The sequence below is a fragment of the Marmota monax genome, unplaced genomic scaffold (assembly GCF_021218885.2).
Source record: "Marmota monax isolate L192 unplaced genomic scaffold, Marmota_monax_Labrador192_F-V1.1 WCK01_AAM20220418_F8-fsc00048, whole genome shotgun sequence".
NCBI classification, from domain to species: Eukaryota; Metazoa; Chordata; class Mammalia; order Rodentia; family Sciuridae; genus Marmota; species Marmota monax.
Window position 1 is genome coordinate 571,231 of NW_026694895.1, and position 20,918 is coordinate 592,148.

General features: G+C 39.4%; 1 protein-coding gene across 1 annotated transcript in view; it reads right to left on the reverse strand.

Annotated features, from left to right (window-relative positions):
- Window positions 1-1,479: 1,479 nt before the first annotated feature.
- Window positions 1,480-20,918, reverse strand: part of Upp2 (uridine phosphorylase 2) — a 41,934-nt gene continuing 22,495 nt past the window's right edge. Inside the window, 3 exon segments of the mRNA XM_058573505.1 lie at window positions 1,480-2,743; window positions 20,425-20,505; window positions 20,508-20,570. Coding sequence (XP_058429488.1) covers window positions 2,595-2,743; window positions 20,425-20,505; window positions 20,508-20,570 — 293 coding nt within the window. The 3' untranslated portion in view covers window positions 1,480-2,594.

The following is a 20,918-nucleotide window of genomic DNA, read 5'->3' on the forward strand; positions in this document are numbered from 1 at the left end:
TCCCAGAGGCTCTTGTTGAGTTCGTCTGAGATGAAGCCTCAAAAGATGTTTTTGAAAGCCTTCTCTGGTGATCCCAATGGGCCCCAGTGTTGAGAACCACAGTGCAGTGTTGTGGAGCAAATCCATTGACACCTGCACCCAGCTCATAATGAAGGGAGGTTCACAAGGGAAGTAGGGAAGTGCTCTGAAATATCATTTAACAAGTATTTACTGAGCATCTAGTATATCACAGGCACTGTTTCAGGTTCTTAGGGGAACAGCAGTCAATAAAGCAGGTGCAGTCTTTGCCCTCAAGACCTTTATAGTCTAGGCATCAGGCATTGATTAAATCACGACATAATTCAACCATGTGCATGAGCTCAGGGGAGGTCCTGCAGGGAGAATAGATAGCAAAAGACTCTGATATGGGAAGGGATGTTGACAACTAGTCCTCATTATCCTATATAATATTGCTGGACAAATCAGGAAAAGACCTCTCTCTCCTTGGATGTGGCTGAACCAGTACTCACAGCTAGATGAACAAGTTCCACTTGTCCCCTTAGCTGAATACTCCTATTTGAGGGTTCTGTGGGAAATCCTTTGTGAAGGACTGTGCCTTTTTACTTTTGGGCCTTGGGCACAACTGAGGAGTCAGGGGATGCAAAAAAAAAAAAAGGAGGAGGAGGAGGAGGAGGAGGAGGAGAAAGGAGAGGGAGGGGAAGAAGAAGGTGTGAGCATGAGCACCCAGCTGGGCCCAGCACTGAGCACAGGGCTCATGGGCTATGCTGAGAGCCTTTTGCAGTTCTTGTTAGTCCAGTGTGAAGGCTTTGAAGCAAGATAGTAGATCAACTGAACTTCACAAATGGAGGCATAGCTTTCCAGGGTGAGGCCACCTCACTGGTGTGGAGGAGAGAGCATTGAGGCTGGACCAGGGCAGGTGCAAGGGAATTGGAAGATGTGGAGAGGCTGGGGAATGACTTAGGAGAACCAGTTTGTAGGACTTGGTGATTGATAGGAAATGAAGAAGAAAGAATCATCAAATGAGTCTCAGGTTTCTACTGAGATACGAGATTGTAATGATTAAAACACACACACACACACACACACACAAACACTCTTAATGAAGAGTTGAAAAGAAAATTATATTTCATGCCTGTCCCTCCCTCCATCTCTCATAGCTTCCCCTTCTCCCAGTAAAGATTTCCCAGGAGCAGATAGATAAAATTTAGATCTTTGTATTTGGTGATCAATTGTTTGGATATGGAAAAATTGGACTCCGAAAGTCTCTACTGCCAAAGGAAGTTCACAAACCAAAGCAGCCTTTAGGGGTTTGCTTATTGTTGCTGCTAAAGAGAGAAAACTTTTTCACCTACAGGAGCAGGCCAATTCAAACTCAACCAGCCTAGAACCTGTTGACCATCAACAGGGAATCACACTCTACGCCTCCATTCAGCCACAAATGATGGACAATGATTCCAGGAGCCAGATACCGTGGTTGGAATTAAGTTTTATTTGAGTCTCAACCATATAAATATGTGTACACAACATTACATTCTATACAAGTTTGCCAGCCATTCCCCACCCATCCGCCACCCATTCTTTCCAACTCCTCAGTATGTCAAATTCAAAAAGGCCCCAGACAGGATCAATTCACAGAGAGCAAGGTGCAGCCTGAGAGTCTCAATTCATAGAGACCCACAGAGCCTCCCAGAGGATCAAATGGGTTGGAAGTATATTCGAGGTCTAGAAAAGACCTGCTTCAAAACCACACAAAAGGATTACTTTAACATTTTAAACTCAACTTTAAATTTAGTTGTTAGTAATTTCTCAGGTTCATATTGAAATGAACAAAACACACACACACACACACACACACACACAACCTCCTCAAAGCACATTTCGTTCAAAGAAAAAAAGATTGCTGGAAGGCAATTTAGTCACTTGTGATTTCTGAACAAAAAAGATCTTTCTTTGCATCACCAAGAAGTTTCATTTGAAAATAAATGTGTAACTCAGAGTTGTTCTGTGATAAATCACAAATGCAGGCACATATAGACCTCTAATCCTATTCTGTTGTACACTGAAGTTGTGCGGGGGTAAAAAAGAAGTATGGTTATATTTCCTTAGGGATAACTCATATGTGTAGACCTACAGTACACTGATACTTTCTTTCTGTAAATATTTTGAATGTGCATGATCAAATTTCTGTCACTGGTCCAACACCTAGAAGTGCCTGACAACTTTCTCACATGAATTTCTGGATTGGATTCAGCAACAGAGTGACTGGTAACTGTATCTACAAATGGCTGATCTATTTTGATGTGAGCTTAATTAATGCTGCATATAAAACTCCAAATGTCACAATCCAGGAATTTTTAAAATTTGAATTATTAGATTGATCTAGTTAGCTTATTCTAAAATGGAATTTGAATTTCATTTAATGTGGTATTAACTTCTCTTCCTATAAATTCATTTTTAAGATAAAGGGATATCATGAAACCTCTCTATTATGATTTTAGTGTGTGGATGAGAACTGTAGGAAAATGCTACAAATAAAACATGGCTTCAAAATCATGATCTACCAACTGCAAGTTGGGGAGGGTTGGACTGGCAATTTATGACATCTGGTCACAAAGTCCAAGTTGCTTTTTGATGAAGTTTGAGATTAGGAGCTGAGGCCGTTGCTGGTATCCCATCAGAACATCATGAGACAAGTTGATTTGATCACATTCAAGTCGGTCAAGAAGGGTCACACAGACACTTCAGCAGCTAGTAGAGAAAGTAACAGGATTACTGAAGTGAATGATTTGACCTTTTCTACAGGAATATTAGCCTAGCAAGCCACCATCCAGATTATATGAACTTTGTGTTGTTTTCTCTATAATTAGACACAATCTGATAAACCCTCTAGTTTTCTATATAATTTATATTTATAGTTCATATTTCTATGGAATCTCACCAAGGAGTTCATTTAAATAAGCTAATTGAAAATATCATGCAAACTCCTCTTTCCACTTTTAGATAAAGCTCAGGAAAGCTTCAGGTTTAAGCTAAAACAAGGAGAGATCTTTGCCATCTATAACATAGGCTCTGGTTTTTGAACCTATTTCCAGTTCTTAGAGAAGATTTCTTCTTTGAGGATATACCTGGAGAGCTATCCCTTATTCCTTAAGGAAATGTTTGATTTTTTTCCTCCCTCAGCCCTTACTGGACAGTAAAATAAATAGAGAAGAGATATGGAACATCGACCTACGAAATGTCAATAAAGGTGAGTGTCAAATTCAGAAGGACCGCAAGGGAAGATGAATTCACAGACAGCAAGGTGCAGCCTGTAAGCCTTATGAAATTTGAGAAAATCTTATGAAATTTGAAAAATGCAACGTTTAAATATAAGAGCTCCATAAAACAGCAAATATAGTAGTATTTAATTTCTAAAGAATGGGAATAAAATTCTATGATAGATAAGAAACTAGGAGAGAAAGAACAAAAAAAAACTTTCCTAAAAGAACAAAATTCTCATTTTTTGAAAAGTTGCCACAAGAACAGTATCTTTGGTTTGTTTCATTGGAAAGTTAGAGAGAAAAAAAAATGGGAGGTATAAAAATTCCTTACTTCCAGTTTCACATCAAGGAATTCCTTGATTAAAGGAATGTGGTTACCTACATTGACATCCATGTTAAGCCCTCATAATTGATAACATTGAAATAATTTCTATCTGCCTCTTGTCTCTGATCATTTTTAAAGGATGTCAGCATATATAGGATTAGACATATCTACATTAACAAGTTTTAAGGATGTAAAGACAGTTGGGCATGAGTGTGATATTTATTCCTTACCCTTCTACTACTTAAGACATCTTTGTAAGATTTGATTTGGGGAGAAGTATATCAGGATCATAATAGGACATGCTATCTTTAAAATTTTACTTTTATTTGACAAATCGTCATACATATTTAAGGAATATGATGTGATATTTTGATATATATATACATTGTAGAAAGATTCAATCAAGCTAACATACCCATTACCTCACATATACTTATCTCTTTCCATGATGAGAACAGTTAAAATTTCTTTCAGAGATTTTCAAATATATTTTAGTTAACTGCACTCACATGTTGTGCAAGAGATCTCTAAAATGTATTCCTCTAATTGAAACTTCATACCCTTTGACCAACAGCTAGCCATTTACCACCCCTGCCATCAGATTCTTAGCCTCTGATAAGCACCATTCTAATATCCACCACTATGAGTTTGAATATTTAAATTTCCCCTGTAAATGAGATCATGCAGTATTTGTCTTTCTGTGCCTGGCTTATTTCACTTAACATGCTATCTACGAGGTTCATCCATATTATCCCAAATAACTAAATTTCCTTCTTTACTAAGGCTGAATAGTATTCTATTTTGTATTTTTACCACATTTTTTTTCATCCAGTAGTCTGTTGATGAACAGTTAGGTCAAGTCTCTATCTTGGCTATTGTGAGGATGCTGCATGCCTGGGAGTGAAGATGTCTCTTTCACATACTGATTTGAATTATTTTGGTTATATACTCAGGTGTAGGATTGCTAGATCATATGGTAATTTTGTTTTTAGTTTTTTGGGAGAACTTCATGAAGTTTTCCAAAATGAGGATGTATTAATTTACATTTTAATCAACACATCCTCACCAACTCTTAGCTTTTGTCTTTTTGATAATAGCCATTCTAATGGGTGTAAAGTGACCTATCTTTGTGGTTTGATTTTACATTTCCTAGGTGATTAGTAGTGTTGAGCATTTTTTTTTTCATCGATTTGCTAGGCATTTGTATAATTTCTTTTGAGAAATATCTATGCAGACCTTTTGCCTATTTTTTTAATCAGGCTATTTGTTTTCTTGCTATTAAGTTGTATGAATTCCTTAAGTGTTTTGGATCTTAACCCCTTCTCAAATACATGGAGTGCAGATATTTTCTCCCAATCCCTGTATCTTTTGTTTGGTTCAATTCTTGCTATGCACTGAGTTTTTATTTATCATGTAATTCACTCAGCTGTGCCATGAGCTAGGCAGTATTCTTTCACTCTTTTGACAGATGATGAAATGAGGATTTAGAAAGGTCAGACAAATGGCCCATTACGACGCAACTGGTAAATAATTAGCCAATCAGTTCCCAGGTTCCTAAACTGCTGAGAAGAGTTCTCTCCCTTCCATCCACTCCTCTCCTGGATTGGTACAAGGTGAACCATTAGGCAAACCCATGTTGACCTGTCAAACTGACCCTCATGTTCAATGAAGTGAAAAGCAATGAAAATATTCCACTTGAGCTGAGTCAAATATTTGACCGCCCAGGACCCTGTTTATTCAAAACCCACTCAGTTGTAAAGCAACTTGGCTGAACAGGTAAACAAGCAAATGGAAGAGATAAAAACTTCCCCCAGCTTTTCAAGTTAATGATCAGCAAGTCTGTGAAGCCTGACATGGGCTGGCAGTAGCAGAGAAAAGTTGAAAGTCCTGCTTTAATCCTTCACTTGGCAGAAGGATAAAAGGAAACCAGTGCTCTGTGCTTTCCACAGAGTGGGAGCAGACTTTACTGAATGTCTTTTCTGTATATCAAGGGTAATGCCAAAAATGGGAAAGAACAGGTAATAGCCATCTCGGTGGTGTTTTCTTGACCCTGGAGAGCCTGCTAACAAGCAGCATATAATAATCTTGTCACCTAAAATTACTATTTCCATGAGAAATTAAAAGGGACTAATTATCCAAAACAATTTATCAAAATTATTCCTGACAAGTTTGCTACCATAATCTTCAGATTAGGTGTGAAGGGTGTTTCTTGGAGAGAAAGGGACACTTAATGACCCGCCTGTCACCCAGAGAGTTGTCATGTAACTGACCTGAGGATGGAATGTAATAAGAGTACACAGATCTGAACTCAGAGCTTAATGAACCCTGAGCTGGGCCAGGGATGCCCAGGACACCCACTTTGGGATCATATATGGCGTCTTTGAAACTCCAATTAAAGTTGCAATTGGAACCTCTTCCCCTCTCCCCCACACACAAAATACTCTTATGCCTATACACACATCTGTGTGTATTGTTTCAGTGTATCTGGGGCCCCACAAAAGCCTTGGGAATCATAGAGCTCTATGAACTGCTACTTCCTCCCCACTTCTCTGATTCAGAACAAATTTCCAGGAACGTTTTCCCATAAATGATGACCAAAGATAGCAGAGCCAGGCACCAATACCAGTGTACACAGCAGAAGCCAAATGAGTTGGACTTGGGAAAATGAGAAAACAGCAATGGTTGACATTGGAGCTCCCAGCCTGGCCTTACTATCTGCTTCTCTTCTCCCATCTCTCCCCAGGCCCTTCTCACCCGCACACCACACACATACCTCCTGCTCCTCATGGCTTTGAGTTCTTTACTTCCTGTGCTCCTGGCATAGAAAACACAGAATCATTGTTGAATCAACAACCCATGGCCTTTGCACTTCCTGGATCTCTCTTGAGACATCATCTCAGGCTGTTGGCTGCTTATCACAAACCAGGTGGAGAAAACTGATATTCAAATGGGCTGGTCAATGCTAAGGACACACTAACAACTCTTCTACATTGGTGTTTCTCAAAATGCAGTCCACTGGGGCTAGAGTTGTGGCTCAGTGGTAGAGTGCTCACCTAGCACATGTGAGGCCCGGGGTTTGATCTTCAGCACCACATAAAGATAAATAAAAGGTATTGTATCCATCTACAATTAAAAATATATATTTTAAAAAATGAAGTCCACAGGCCACCTGCATCAGAAGCAGAGATTGCTCATCACAGAGATTCCCTCTCAGACATAAAAAATCAGAATTGGGGCTAGGTTGGGAGGGGACAGTAAATCCACATAAAAAGAAGATCTCCCCAAAATAAATTATTTATACATTGTCATTTGAAAACTACTGCTTTAAGGACTTTAAACTCTAACTCTAAACCAAATCAAGTCATCACAAATGTACATACCTGAACCCTAATTCCTTAGGTTCCCAAAGAATCACTGAATTAGTTACAAGCAAAATTTTGCAATTTACTCTATAAAGAATTTTCCTATATTTTTATAAAAGTATTACTAAGGACACTGCCTTTTATAATATAGCTGATGGTTTCACCGTTTAATATTTTCATAAATTTAACATTTGGATAATATTTTTGTGAGACTTCAAGTGCTTTCTTTAGATAATGAAGCATGTGTAACTCAGAATGTTTTCATTTTAACCTTGGCCTTTAGGAAACTCAAAGCTAAATCTAAGTATTTAAGTTTCGTATTATATTCCTAGGTAGCATCTTTAGTATCAATGCTCCCTCATCTGCTCCCTTGAGTAAATGTCTCTTATTCTTTTTGCCATTGTTTAAATGATTATTATATATTCTTCTTTAATTGAAAATTGCCACTAATGCTTTCTCAGATAAAGGTGGATATCAATCATCTTTCAGTAAATTAATGCTACCTTTTTACACCCGATGGATTAATGTAGGGAGCGGCAGAAAAGAGACAAGAGACCTCAGTTCTAGTTCATCTCTGTTCCAGTTTAACTGTGTTTCATTAAGAAGTTCAATTACATCCTCTAGGTCTGATCTCATTCTCTGAGAAAGGAGGAGGTTAGGCCTCAGAGGTCTCACACAAGTCCATGTACTCTGCTTAATGTACTTCACAACATCTTGCCAGTACGAAGACCATGCTGTCATCTCCAGGAGATCCAGCTGCAACCTTGGGGCCTTGAGTTTCTGCTGGATGCTGGACCTTCAACCAGAGATGACTCAAGATGGCAGTGATTGAAGTCTGTTGTGCTGGGGGTGGGGGTGGCCCCTGGCAGGGGGAATCCAGGAAGCCACAAGGGAGTCACAGCAGAGAAGAGGCCAGATACAGGTGAAACCAGCCACGCAGAAGGTTGAAGCAGTGACTATTAAAGGACCTGTAAGCCAGGCACAGTGGTGAACACCTGCAATCCCAACAGATCTGGAGGCTGCGACAGGAGGATTGCAAGTTCAAAGCCAGCCTCAGCAACATAGCAAGGCCCTAAGCAACTCAGAGAGACCCTGTCTCCAAATAAAATTTTTAAAAGGGCTGGAGATGTGGCTCAGTGGTGAAGTGCCCCTGGGTTTAATCCCTGATGCCTCTAACATGTGATATGCTGGCAGTGGCGGGGGAGGGGGGCAAGATATAATATAGGAGAGTATAATTAAAGTGAATCAAACAAACCATAGACAAGGATGAAAAATACATACAAACTTACAAAACAAGCAGAAGCAAGTTATTTTTCAAATCTCATCTTTATAAAAAGTGATAAGTAAAAAAATACCTGAAAGACAGGATTTTGAATGTGTCACACAAAGAAATGTTAAGTATCTGAGGTGATGGATATGCTAATTATCCTGATTTGATCATCATACCAACGATACATGCATTGAAACTTCACATGTATCCCATAATTTGTATAATTATTGTGTCAATTAAAAACACAAATAAAGTAATAAGTGAATTACTTGTTATTTACACTTGATTTTCCAGATACAGAGACTGATTTTCTTGGCAAAGTAATGGCTATACATACTATTTTATAAATATCTGTTTGACATTTTGATTCCAACACTAAATCTTAGGATATGCTCAGCCCTAAGGGTTTGCTTGCTGAAGTATCACAAATATCTGCTCAAAACATTTAAAATAGAAAAACTTCCATTGAATTTAATGGTGCACATTTTGGTTCTTCTGTCCAGAGACCATGGACCTTGGGTCTCCTGGGAGGCTGCTGGCAAGAAGAGCACAGCATAGTGCAGAGAGGAGTGAGTCATCAGGGGCAGTGTTCAAATTCCAGTTCAGCTACTTCTCAGCTGTAAGAAGGCTGGAAAGTTATTTAACCTCTCAGCCAGTTTCTCTCTCTTGGGAAGGTGAAAAGAGCTGCAGTTGATTGCCTTGTGGAATGATTTTTCAAAGTCCTGATTTATCTCCATTTTAGGGTTAAAAATACTCTAGCTCCAAGCTGACTAGAATCTTTAATTTTTGTTCTAATATCTCTTTTTGACTTTATCAATGATCATGGTGCAGTTTCCTGAGTTCAGTACGCTTCACTGCTGGGAACAACAGAAGAATGTAAAAGCAAAATTAAAGTCAAGCTTCTTCTACCTTTTATTGAACAGTTATAAAGTAATATAATGGAGACTGAATATATCCCCCAAAGTTACAAGTATCTGTCAGAAGAAATAACGCTGAATTCTTCTTTTCCACTGAAGAAAGCCACTGTGAGTTACAAACAACTGAAGAGATTGAAGAGGATTCAAGCAAAAGCCAATCTTAGACAAATATTAGGTTTCATATAATTTTTTTATACGAAACACAAGAAAGTGTCAAAAGGCAGCAATGTCTTTGAAAAACAGATACAAATCATATCTATCTCAAATTCACAATGCAAAGGGATTATCATCTTTAATCAGAATGTTAGGGGCTTAATTAATGTACATTTTACTTTAAGAGAGGGACCAGATGTGTGCATCTTATTAAATGACAAATGAATATATTTATTTCACATTATACAGTGTTTCCATTGTATATTCTGACATTATTCTGTAGGGTTAGCCTTCGGATATAGAACATCGGTGATTTCCACTATTTCTCTTCACCCAAATCTTTGTTAAGGGAGCACTGGATTCCTAATTCTCTTGTCCAGAATAATGACATCAGTAGAGCAACAGTGACTTACAATGTTAGTAGCCCTATTCCAGGGAGTTTGCTCACCTATCAAGAGACCCCATAGATATAACAAAGGAGGTATTTGTGTAGACCTCATAGAAAAGGGAAACCTTGACCTTTGGGGAAACTAGAAGGCACTCCTGTTTCAGACAATGCCAAACTACTAATGTATCTGGGCAATGAGGGAACCAGTTTGTTATAGACATTTGGTATGGCCAAGAGCATCTAGCAGCATTTCTTTTCATTCATTCAGCAAAGAGTTTTTGAATGCACATATGAAAGACATTATTCTAAGTGCTGAGAATACAGTAATGACAAGCAAAGTCCCTGTTCTATGGCACTTACATCCCAAATGGAGCTCTCTAATAAATACATAGCCTTCTGCATTAATATACGAAAAGCAATGTATAAGTTAATATATAAACAAATCAGAAATATAGTCAGTAATAGTAAATGTGATGCCCAGAAGTGAAGCAGAATGACAGTGTCAGTGGGTTTGTGCAGTGACGCAAAGCTTCCCAAGGGGGTGAGATCTGACATTAACTGTATAGAGAAAAAGTGGCAATCCACACACACCTGAGACCTCGCCATGCTGGGTGCAGAAAGATCTTTTTTTCTGCATGGGTCCAAGCTCTGTGAGTGATTCCTCTGAATTAGGACTATGGGTCCCTAGGAGTCCCTTGTTTATATTTAATGTTATTGATAAGCTGAAACTAATAGCATGAACCTTGGTACAAGTTCTGTTTGTTTATGCAGTCATTTGGTCGTATTAAAGAGACAGAAATAAAAAGGTCGTCTGAGAAGGCTGAAATAGGCAGTCTGGGGTGGGCCACTGCTAACTGTAGCAAGGAGGAGGTTGTAGGTGGGGACAGGCCTGGGAGGTTAAAGGCAGTCATGGGTTCTGGGCTTTTTTTGTGCCAGGTGAAATATCTCTTCCCATGCTGCTTATCATTGCTGTATACCCTCCCTAACTTCCTCTGTGTCAGCAGCTGCTTGTGAATGTAAGATTTTCTGACTCACACAGAGTAGGTTGTAAACGGGTTAAAATGAAAAGGTGCCAGGTGCCAGCTCCAAGCTTCACTGCTGTGGGGGAAGGATGTTATGAAGTGGTAATGAAAGATGGGAACATGATTGTAACTTATGCGTGAGGCTTTTGTCTGTGTACTTGATGGCTGATCTTCCAAGGGGCAGCTTACCAGGAATCCACCTTTTAAAACAGTGATGTCTGAGGGAGATAAAGAGCCCCTGTCACCAGGAAGAAATTCGGATGGAAATATTGCCAAGAATGACCGAATTACAGAGTTGCAGATGCAACCTTTAGTGTGAATGTTGGCAGCCCAGAGGGGTCCGCTGGATGAAAAGGCTGCAGCAGTGGCCTGGAAGAGAGCTATTTGAGAGATGAAATCAGCTACCAGCAGCTTCTGTTGCAACAAAAAAGAAAATGCAGCAGGAGGCCAGGAACCACTGAAAGGTAGAGGAAAGTAGCCAGGAGGGCCACCTGCAGGTGGCAGGAGAGTGAGGTCACAAAGATTTGCAGCAAACAAATAACAGAATTTGCAGCAAATCTCATAACAGAATAACTTCTCTCCAGTTTCTGCAACATTCTGAAGAGAAAAAGATTTTGTCTTGAGCTCACAAGCCCTGAACTCTCCCTAGCTGCCAATAGATGCCTTCTAAGAAAGAACTGATGGTTCTCACCACACTTAGGCCTTGGGCCGCATTTGGTAATTCAGCATTTTATGTGTAACTAAATCAGTTACCAGATTTGGTTCATTTACATATTAGGTTGGAGACAGATGTGACTCAGGTGATCACTTTTTTCTACACTAAAGAAAGCAGAAATATCCAAATACACATGTCCCTGCAGGCTGTGTGCTGATTAAAGTGCAGCTCAGGCAAGATCAAGCTGTTCCACTCTTACCCAAAAAGGGGTATTAACAATGACCTTCCAAAGAGCACAAGGTTGCATTTGCTGTTCATCACCCAGATAGCACAGGGATTTACATGCACATGTATGCTGAGATAAGAGTAAAATATATTGTTTTACAACTAATCTCTTCTTATGAACCATAACTTAAAAAATATATATTCCAAAAATGTTATCACACTTTGCATATAATGTCTATATTAAAATTGATCGTCTATATCAGAATTCAAATTCCACTTGTGATAAAATGAAGCATTATTTTGCTGTGATTCTTCACTTCTTCAAAAATTTTATTCTCAGGGGAGCAAAGGCTACATACACTCTTGTGGTATATGAAGGATATGGACAATAGGCCCCAGCAAACTTCCCTTCAACTGCTCCCCTACCCTAAATGAACCCAGCACCAAAACTCTTCCCTTGACCTAGCCCTGCTAAACCCTATGAAACCCAGACTCTTGTTGGAGCCCGTCACCATTTTCCCCTCGAAAATGTGCCCTTCTGTTGCTTAATAAAGCATCTCTGGTCCACTGAGCTCTGCCTCCCCTTTTCTTTTTCTTTTTGTATTCTCTTTCATGTGCTTTCCTTTGGTGCTGAAACACAGGAACCAGAGTTTGGGGGTCTTTACCCTTCCCTGTCTTAAGGAAACTCTACCACTTTTTCATATTTCCCTCTCATATATCTCCCTCTCTCTCCCTCCCTCCGTCTCCCTCTCCCTCTGCCACCCCCTCTTCACTTTATACTCAAAGTTAGTAACAGTCATGTTAAAAGGCCTATGAGACCTGGAAAGTGACCACTGATCGTCTGGCACTTCTCTGGCTCTCTGAGTCCAGGGAAGCTCCTAGTCATGGCTAGCATGGCTGAATTCTCAGACTGACTGTTTTTTTTCTCTCTTTCTCTTTCCACCTTATGCTCAAAGAAGAAGGCCCTTCATGAGTCCTGGGCTAGATTTTTGCTGACTTTCTGCCACGGGGATGGAGCAAGGACTTGTCACAGGCCCTTTATTGATATTAGAGGTATCCTCCTTCTAACCCTACCCTCTCCAGTTCCTTCCTCCTCTTATGTATTCAGACTTCCAGATCAGAGACCACTTTCTGCCACTTTATTCCCATATGAAACACCAGCCTTCTCATTCTTTGGAGAGGTAAGATCCCTTCTGGTCTCCTGCAGAGGTGATCTGCCCAAGATGCTAGCCTTTTTGGCTCATCCAGACCCTGGGGGTCCTTCACCAATGAAACTGAAGGAGGGAACACCTCTCACTCTCTGGTGGAACTCTGTCTGGTGACAGAAGACATCAAGAGATGCCTTGATCTTGACTGCAAACCAATCAAACCCCTCCAACATGGGGGCTCCCACAGGACTTCCCCTTAGGTTGTCTCACTGCTCATCTGGACCCCAGGGTTCTCCACTAATCTGGCCACAATCTAAATTAGGCAACCTAAGTCAATGGCCTGAATTTGAAATTCAGGACCTTTGGCCTCCAAATCCTCCAAGACTTAGACAATTTCCTCCAATGAAATGGCAATGGCCTGAGGTTCCTTACCTCCAAACTTTCTTTTACCTTTGCTCAAGGCCCTCATTATACCAAACTTGCTCTCCTCTACAATTAATTCTCACACATTCTCCACTCCATGAGCCCCCTAGATCAGGTCCTGACCCTAGGCATCCTTCTTCATTTACCACCCCTGAAATAGCAGATGAACTCCCACCAAAAGTAAGTAAATCTAGAGGCTATAAAGGAAACTTTCATAGACAGTGATGCCTGATAACTACCAAAAGAGACTGTCAGAGTCAATTTTTTTTTTCTGAGTCAATTTGAGACCCACAAATCTTCCTAACCTCCTACACAGGCAGACTTGATCTGTGTTTCTATATCTGCTAGTAAGATTATCTAGCACCAATATTTATCCCTCATAGTGGTCTAAAAGATGTAATGTGGCACATAAAAGTCCTAACTAACTTTACTAAGAAAGGCCTAAGTAACAGAAATAAAGGAATCTATACTAACCACAGAGATTATGCCAATAAAATGGTATTTTTAAAATCAAATGACATTAGATAGCTTAACTGCATCTTATGGGGGGCATCTGTGACATTATAAAACTAAGTGCTATGATAACTCCAGCAATGTTAAAGATTTACATTCCCCAATAAATGCCTTGTCCTCACTGGCCTTGTTTTGGAAACAACTTCTTAGCTCTTGCACCTCCTAGTGAGAGATTAATGGTTTCTATCATCTTCATGATATTCATTGACATGTTCCAGATGTGGCAACATTTATTTTGTATTAATTTCATTCCAGTATTTATGTCTTTTTGTTTTTCTCACAGGAGCATTACAAACTGTTGATGACATTACAAACTGTTCTTTCTGAACCAGATTTTTGCCATGAACCCCTTGACTGACCCAGACATTCCTAAAAGAAAAACCCAGGGCTGGGGATGTGGCTCAAGTGGTAGTGTACTGGCCTGGCATGCATGGGGTGCTGGGTTCAATCCTCAGCACCACATAAAAATAAAATAAAGATGTTGTGTCCACCGAAAACTAAAAAATAAATATTAAAAAATTCTCTGTCTCTCTCTCTCTCTCTCTCTCTCTTTAAAAAGAAGAAAGAAAGACCCAAATTGCTTGCCTCACATCACCCCCTCTCAGCTTGAAGCAGCCAGAGCGGTTGTTGGCCATTTTCCCTTAGAGTAATATTTCCATTTTCAAAAGGGGGATTGAAGCTGAGGGACAAAAAGACAGTCAATGCTAATAATAAATGGTTGGGTCAGAAAGATGGGGGCTAATTCAGAAGGAAATAAAATGCTAATACATCCAAAGCCCTTCCCCTTCCTCTTTTACCTGTTGCCAAGGATACTTGCCTCCAGGGAATTGTTGTTAATTAAGTACCTTCTGGGTGGCTCCTTTCCTGTCCATTTGGACAGACGTGGAGAAGCACCTCTGAAAAGGTTCTTTCCCACCTTTTGGCCACTAATCACATATGCAGGATAGGGTGAAGAGAGAGACAGAATGTGGGGAGGACAAAACATGCTAAATGTTATATATAATGAGTCTATCAAGTAGGCCCACTGTGTTGACCCCCATATGCTTTCTTTTCAAAGAAACAATTTACCTGCAGCCCTGACTGGTATCTGAGGTCAGGATATGTCACATTCCTTAACAAACTACCTGTTCACTGCAGGAAAAAAAGCAGACCCAAAATAATGTTGCTAAGAGGAGCCCAAGTTTCCCTAAAGGAGGAGACATTTGTTACTAGATCCTGAAACTGGGAGATTCTCAAGATAGAGCTCCCCTAGCTTTAAAATTAGACTGCCTTCTCTAGACTCTCATAAAGCACATTTTCTTCCGTATTCCCCTCATCTGGCAGGAACAAGACCCAGAAAGTCTGTCTCAGATAATTAAAGTAACACTACCCCTCATCTATCCTAGTTCAGGAATCCAAATGATTATTTTTTTCTAGTGGAGACATTACCAGAGCACTAACAGCCTTGCCTCCCACTTCAAATTGAGGAGCATCATATGAAATCATGGTCCTGTGAGTTTGAGAAACCAAAGGGAAAAACGAAACATGTAAGAAAATTTAAGGCCAAAACTAGCTGGCAAATGTCCTCTCTTAAATTAAAATAGTTATCAAATGAGGCCCCAGCCAGAGGTCAAGGAAGGAAAGGTAGAAACTGAAATAAAAACAAAAGTGTCACTTTTAAATCCAGGCCACTTGTGGGACCCAAATGGCTGGCTATCTTACCACGATGCTTCCTTAACAAGTTCCTCTCTAAACACGACCACACAGTGAAGCAAAATAAAATGGTCAAGTCTTCTTTACCTTGAGACTCTTTACCTAAGGATTTCAGGGCTCTCTCATCTTTCTAATATCTAAACCAACTCTAATCTGAGACAAAAACTGAATCCTGATCTTATAGCAGCTCTCTCTCTCTCTCTCTCTCTCTCTCTCTCTCTCTCTCTCTCTCTCTCAAATCTCTTGTTTTTTTAATTGTATATTTTTGAGCTCATGATTTTATGGTGAATTCACATTTGAACCTGTATGCCTAAATTAATATATATTTTCTGATCAGTCTTATTTTATCTAACTATAGAGGATTTTGCTTAGAGGACAATTTTCAAGGGTCATCTCTCAAGTAACATTGGGAAAATTTCATCTTACAACAAACAGCTACAAGATCTCTGTCTCCTGTCTATTTTGTCTGTATATGCACACTTGTGTGTTGTGTTGTTTTGTCTACATATATGCTTGTGTCTACATATCATGTACATGGTATCAAAATTGCTATAGAAAAATGAGCACTCAGAAATTATAATTTAAATGAGAAATGGATCCAAATATCTTTGAGTTCATATGACTTAAAAAGTTCAATTTAAATTAGGTAAACAGGGCTGGGGATGTGGCTCAAGTGGTAACATGCTCACCTGGCATGCGCAGGGCGCTGGGTTAGATCCTCAGCACCACATAAAATAAAATAAAGCTGTTGTGTCCACTGAAAAATAAATAATTCTCTCTCTCTCTCTCTCTCTCTCTCTCTCTCTCTCTCTCTTCTCTCTCTCTCTTTAAAAAAATAGGTAAACAGATAAAAATAAATATGTCTTTAAAATCACTAATGCAAGTCTTTATGAAGTTAAAGTGCTAACTGCTAAATATCAAATCAAGTGCTCTTCTTAAATTCTTTAAGGTGATATACTGAAACTTTATGTATGTTTTCATAAATAGAAAAATGTTTAAGATTGCTTTGTCTTCTTCACTGAAAACAAGGTTACTAAGAGTTAAGATTCAGTCAGTTGGGCTTCAATTAAAGTACCATAAAAACAAAGTATTTCATCTTATTAAAGTGGAATAATTTGACTAAACTTAGAAATTTCATAAGGGTTGTTTCAGAGTGTGAATTAAGAAAAGGGTAAACAAGCTAGGAAATAGATACAAGAATGGTCTAGGCATGGAAATAAATTTTAATATAGAAAGTAGAAGGAAAAATTAATGTTTCTACATAAGAAAGTCTTTGTGTGGTAAAGTAAAAAGTTGTAAAATGTCTAAATAAGTTGCAGAAGGTTTGTGGAGGGTGAATTTCAAAAAGTTTGTGTAACTATGTTAGATATATATAATTAACACAAAGTCATTTAAGATTTTTTCCTAAGGTCAATTATTAATGTACTGATATAAACCAAAGTTTGATCCTCTATGGTTTAAAGTAACAAAAACATTAATCTGCTATTATCTATCAAGATAATTGCTTATGTTTGTTAAGTTTTATTCTTTAAAGCAACTGGCCTTAAAGGAATTAGGGTTTGTAAAACTCTGGCTAAACAACAACTGTTATTTTACAGTATTATATTACATTACAGATTCTGGATATTTCTCTAAAAGCTAAACTTGGTCAATATAAAAACATCAGTGTAATTATGCTGCTATTACTGTCCTCTGTATATTAAATGTATTCATATATTCCAAGTACATAAGTATATAAAGTATAAGATTTAGACGAGCATTTTACCGAGCTGCTTTTCTTCAAACTAAGGTTTAAAGTAAAGGTTTGGGATTATAAAAGTTATGTTTCTTAGCTCATAGCTATTATACAAACTCAGTGTTTTTACTCTTGTTAATTTCGTTTTGTATTTTCCTTGTAAACTTTTAACTGTTGTCCATTAGTGCCTTATAGAAATACAACTTTCAATATAACAACCTTAGTTAATCTGAGATAGCAGGCCATCATCTATAGATAAACAGGATGAAAGACTAACTTCCAGTACTAATACTGACCCCAATTAAATAAAAGGGTTGAATGACTGTAAAGTTATAGATATTAAAATTAAAACCCAGTACTCTTACTTTAAGACTGCTGAAACTGGCTTGATGGTTGTTTAAGAATAAGTCTTGGAGATTAAAGTTAAGAAAGTAAAAAGACCAAGAAAGAAAAAAAAAATAACCAATATTTGGCTCTTGCCCTCTGGGTCAGCTTGAACCTAGAGTACAAGGGAACTTCTCTAAGAACTTCTCAGAGTTCTTCAATTCTGAGCCACGTGACCTCCTGATCAGGGGATCCATGAGACTCTGGAGAACAGAAAGCGAACCAGTGCACATACTGCAGACAGGAGGGTCATTGGAAAAGGTAGATCTTGCTAATGCTTCCAAGGGAAGCCACATGGTCAAGGAAACTCTGATGCAACCTGACAGATGGTACTAAAGTTGCTAAGGGGCTACTCACAAGTTCCCAAGAGTGACCCCCCCGAGGGAACTCAGCTGACTCTTAACAAGAGATAGCAACAAGGTCAATTTGATCAGCTTGGTCTTAAACACCTAGCAAAAATAGTTATAACCAAAGTATAGCCATATCTGGGCATTTAAAAGAAAAGATAATGGTCTTTTGTAGTAGAACTTAAGACATACATTTGTGTCAGCCCCACAGCCCTGGTGCCATTCAAATACTGAGGAGTTTCTTTATGAGGCTCATATTTACCCCTGCCTACCAAAATTCAGACTGGCCTCTGCATGTTGGTCTTCCTTACTCCTCAAATTGATGTTTTACCTAACAACCAAAGTTTGCCTATCTTGATAACAGTGCATACCAGACACAGGAGAGCCTTTCAGTTTATTCCCTTACTCAAAGGGCTACAGATATCTGCCAGGATTGGCACAGGAGCAGCAGGATTAAGAACCTCTATTTACTACTATAAAAAACTCTCAGTACAGGTTATTGAAGACATTCAACAGGTTGCTGATTTGGTACGACTCTACAAAATCAATTGGATTCCCTGGCATCTGTGGTCATGCAGAATCATCATTGGGGTCTAGATCTCATTACTGCTAAATGAGGTATCCTCTGCCTCTTCCTTGAGGAAGAATGTTGCTTCCATGTCAACCATCAGAACTGGTAAGAAATAAGGTTAAGCAACTCCAGGATCAGTATGAACAACAGAGATGAGAAGAAGCCAATGCCTAAAACAGTGAACAACATCCTGGCTTCTCTCTCTTTTTAAACCTGTTAACACTCATTTTTCTTATAATAACTTTTTCCTTGCTTTGTTAACTTAACACAGAAGCAACTTCTTGATAAGGTGTCCTGTCTAGCCCAGACTATGCAGAAACCATTCTCCTTCTTCACTCACAATGTGATTCTCCTGAGCCCCATAATGAAGGAATCACCCAAAACAATGTCAAAGTTCCCTCCCTCTACACTCTCCTTAAGCCACAACCACCAGGACTGTATAAGAGCCTAACATACCTCCAACCTCCTTATCCTCTTCCAGATCTCTGACAAGAGGATCTCCTACTCTGCCCCTTCTCAGCAGGAAGTAGCCATGTATGATAATGTCACTCCTACTCATTATACCCCTATCAGAGTCTGGAATAAAAGATATAGATAATAGCCCCCAGCAAATTTCCTTTGTCCACAACTGTTCCTCTACCTGCCCTCCTGCCCCACCCTAAATGAACCCACCACCAAAACTCCTCCCATGAATGGCCCTGCTAAATCCTATAAAACACAGACTCTTGTTGGAGCCTGTCACCATTTTCCCCTTGAAGATATGCCTCTCTATTGCTTAATAAAGCATCACTGGTCCATTGAGGTCAGCCTCCATTTTCTTTTTCTTGTTGTATTCTCTTTCATGTGCTTTCAATGTACTGCCAACATTATGGCCACTCCCCAGCTAATTTCTAATGTTCTAATAGAGACTCCCCCTCTCAGCTGTGTCTGCAGTCATTCTCCTTGTCATCTCATCCGTTGCATGGCTTGAAGTGCCACTTATATGCTGTCTGTCAACTTGTACTTGTATTACTCCAGTCAAACCCCTCACCTGAACATTAGATTCACAGGTACCCTTGCTTACTTGGCCTCCATTTAGATGTCACTACTCCCACATCTTCACCTCAATTTTCTTTCCCAATTATAGTAACTTTGTCCATAGTTTATACCCTAGTGTTTAGGTCATAAACCTAGGGGACATTCTTGATTCTTGCCTTTCTCCCAAAATTTGCATCAAATTATCAACAAGTCTTATTGGATTTATCTTCAAAATGTTTTCAAAACCTAACTGCATCTTCCCTGCTCTAAAGCTTTCATCCTGACCTGTCACCTCTCACTAGCCTGTAGCATCAGTCTTCTCATTCCTGCCCCTGCTCTGTGCTGGGTCCTGGTATGTCTTTATCTCAGCAGCCAGGATGACCCTTCTAAAACAGATCAGATCTGGTCACTCCTCTATTCAAAGCCCTCCAGTGGCTTCCACTTTCACTCGTAGTGAACACTACCACTCACTCTCCATGATCTCACTCCTCCAGGCCCTCTGGTCTCCAATTTGTTCCTCCAGCATGCTCTGCCTGCTCCTTATGATCTTAGATTTAAATTTACCAGAATGTGCTTCCCATGTGAGGTCCACGTGACATTTTCTAAAGTGTCACCTTCTCCTACTCTTCCCTGACTATGCTAATTAAAATTATGATGGATGGATTATTTTAGGAATACCTTATTTGCATCCTGTCTCAATAGATTCAATTGTAATAGGAAACAGCATCCACCTCCAAGATTAAAAAAAAAAATTACTGTCAAAACTTCTGCTTTATCACCAATGAGCTGATGCCTTGGGGCAACTTGTTTTTTTTGACCCTTGAGGTTGTTTCCTTAGATGCATAATCAGATTAATGTCCTGTGCACTCACAAAATATTCCAATTTAAGTTATAAACAATTATAGGGCATGCTTTCAACCCAAAATAATATATGGCTGATCCCTGTTTCTTCTGAAGAAGAATGAGAATAGCTTTAGTAAAAAAGATTGGGACCCTCAGTATTAATGAAAAGTTTACCTTTTAGAGCACACAGACCACACATGGCTGCAAACACTGTAGATTCCATTTCAATGTTCCTCACACCAGTTTTGTATGCTTTTTCAAGTAATCTAACTTCTTTTCTTTAGAAAAGGAACACAATGCTCCATCTAGTCGACCTTGGCCTGAAAGAGAATAGAGAACATTCAGTGACCTGATAGCCCAGCAGAGAAGTAATATGGCCCAGAGGTTTGGTGTTGGCCACAGCATTTTCAGGTATCTCCACCCCTTGAGCCTGCTCCCCAGGTGGGATAAACCTGGCTGCTGAGTCTTTACAGCAGAAGACACCATGGAGCAAGGCTGTGTCTGACTCAAGAGTCTCATATGAAGAGCACAGCATCTCTAGCTATGCCCTGTTCTGGGGCCAGTAACCACTGAGTGACCTAGCACCCAGCATCGGGCCTAGAGACTTCAGGAACTGGGGTCTTGCTGAGAGAGCTACCCTTCCAGAGAAGTCTCAGGCTGCCCCAGTG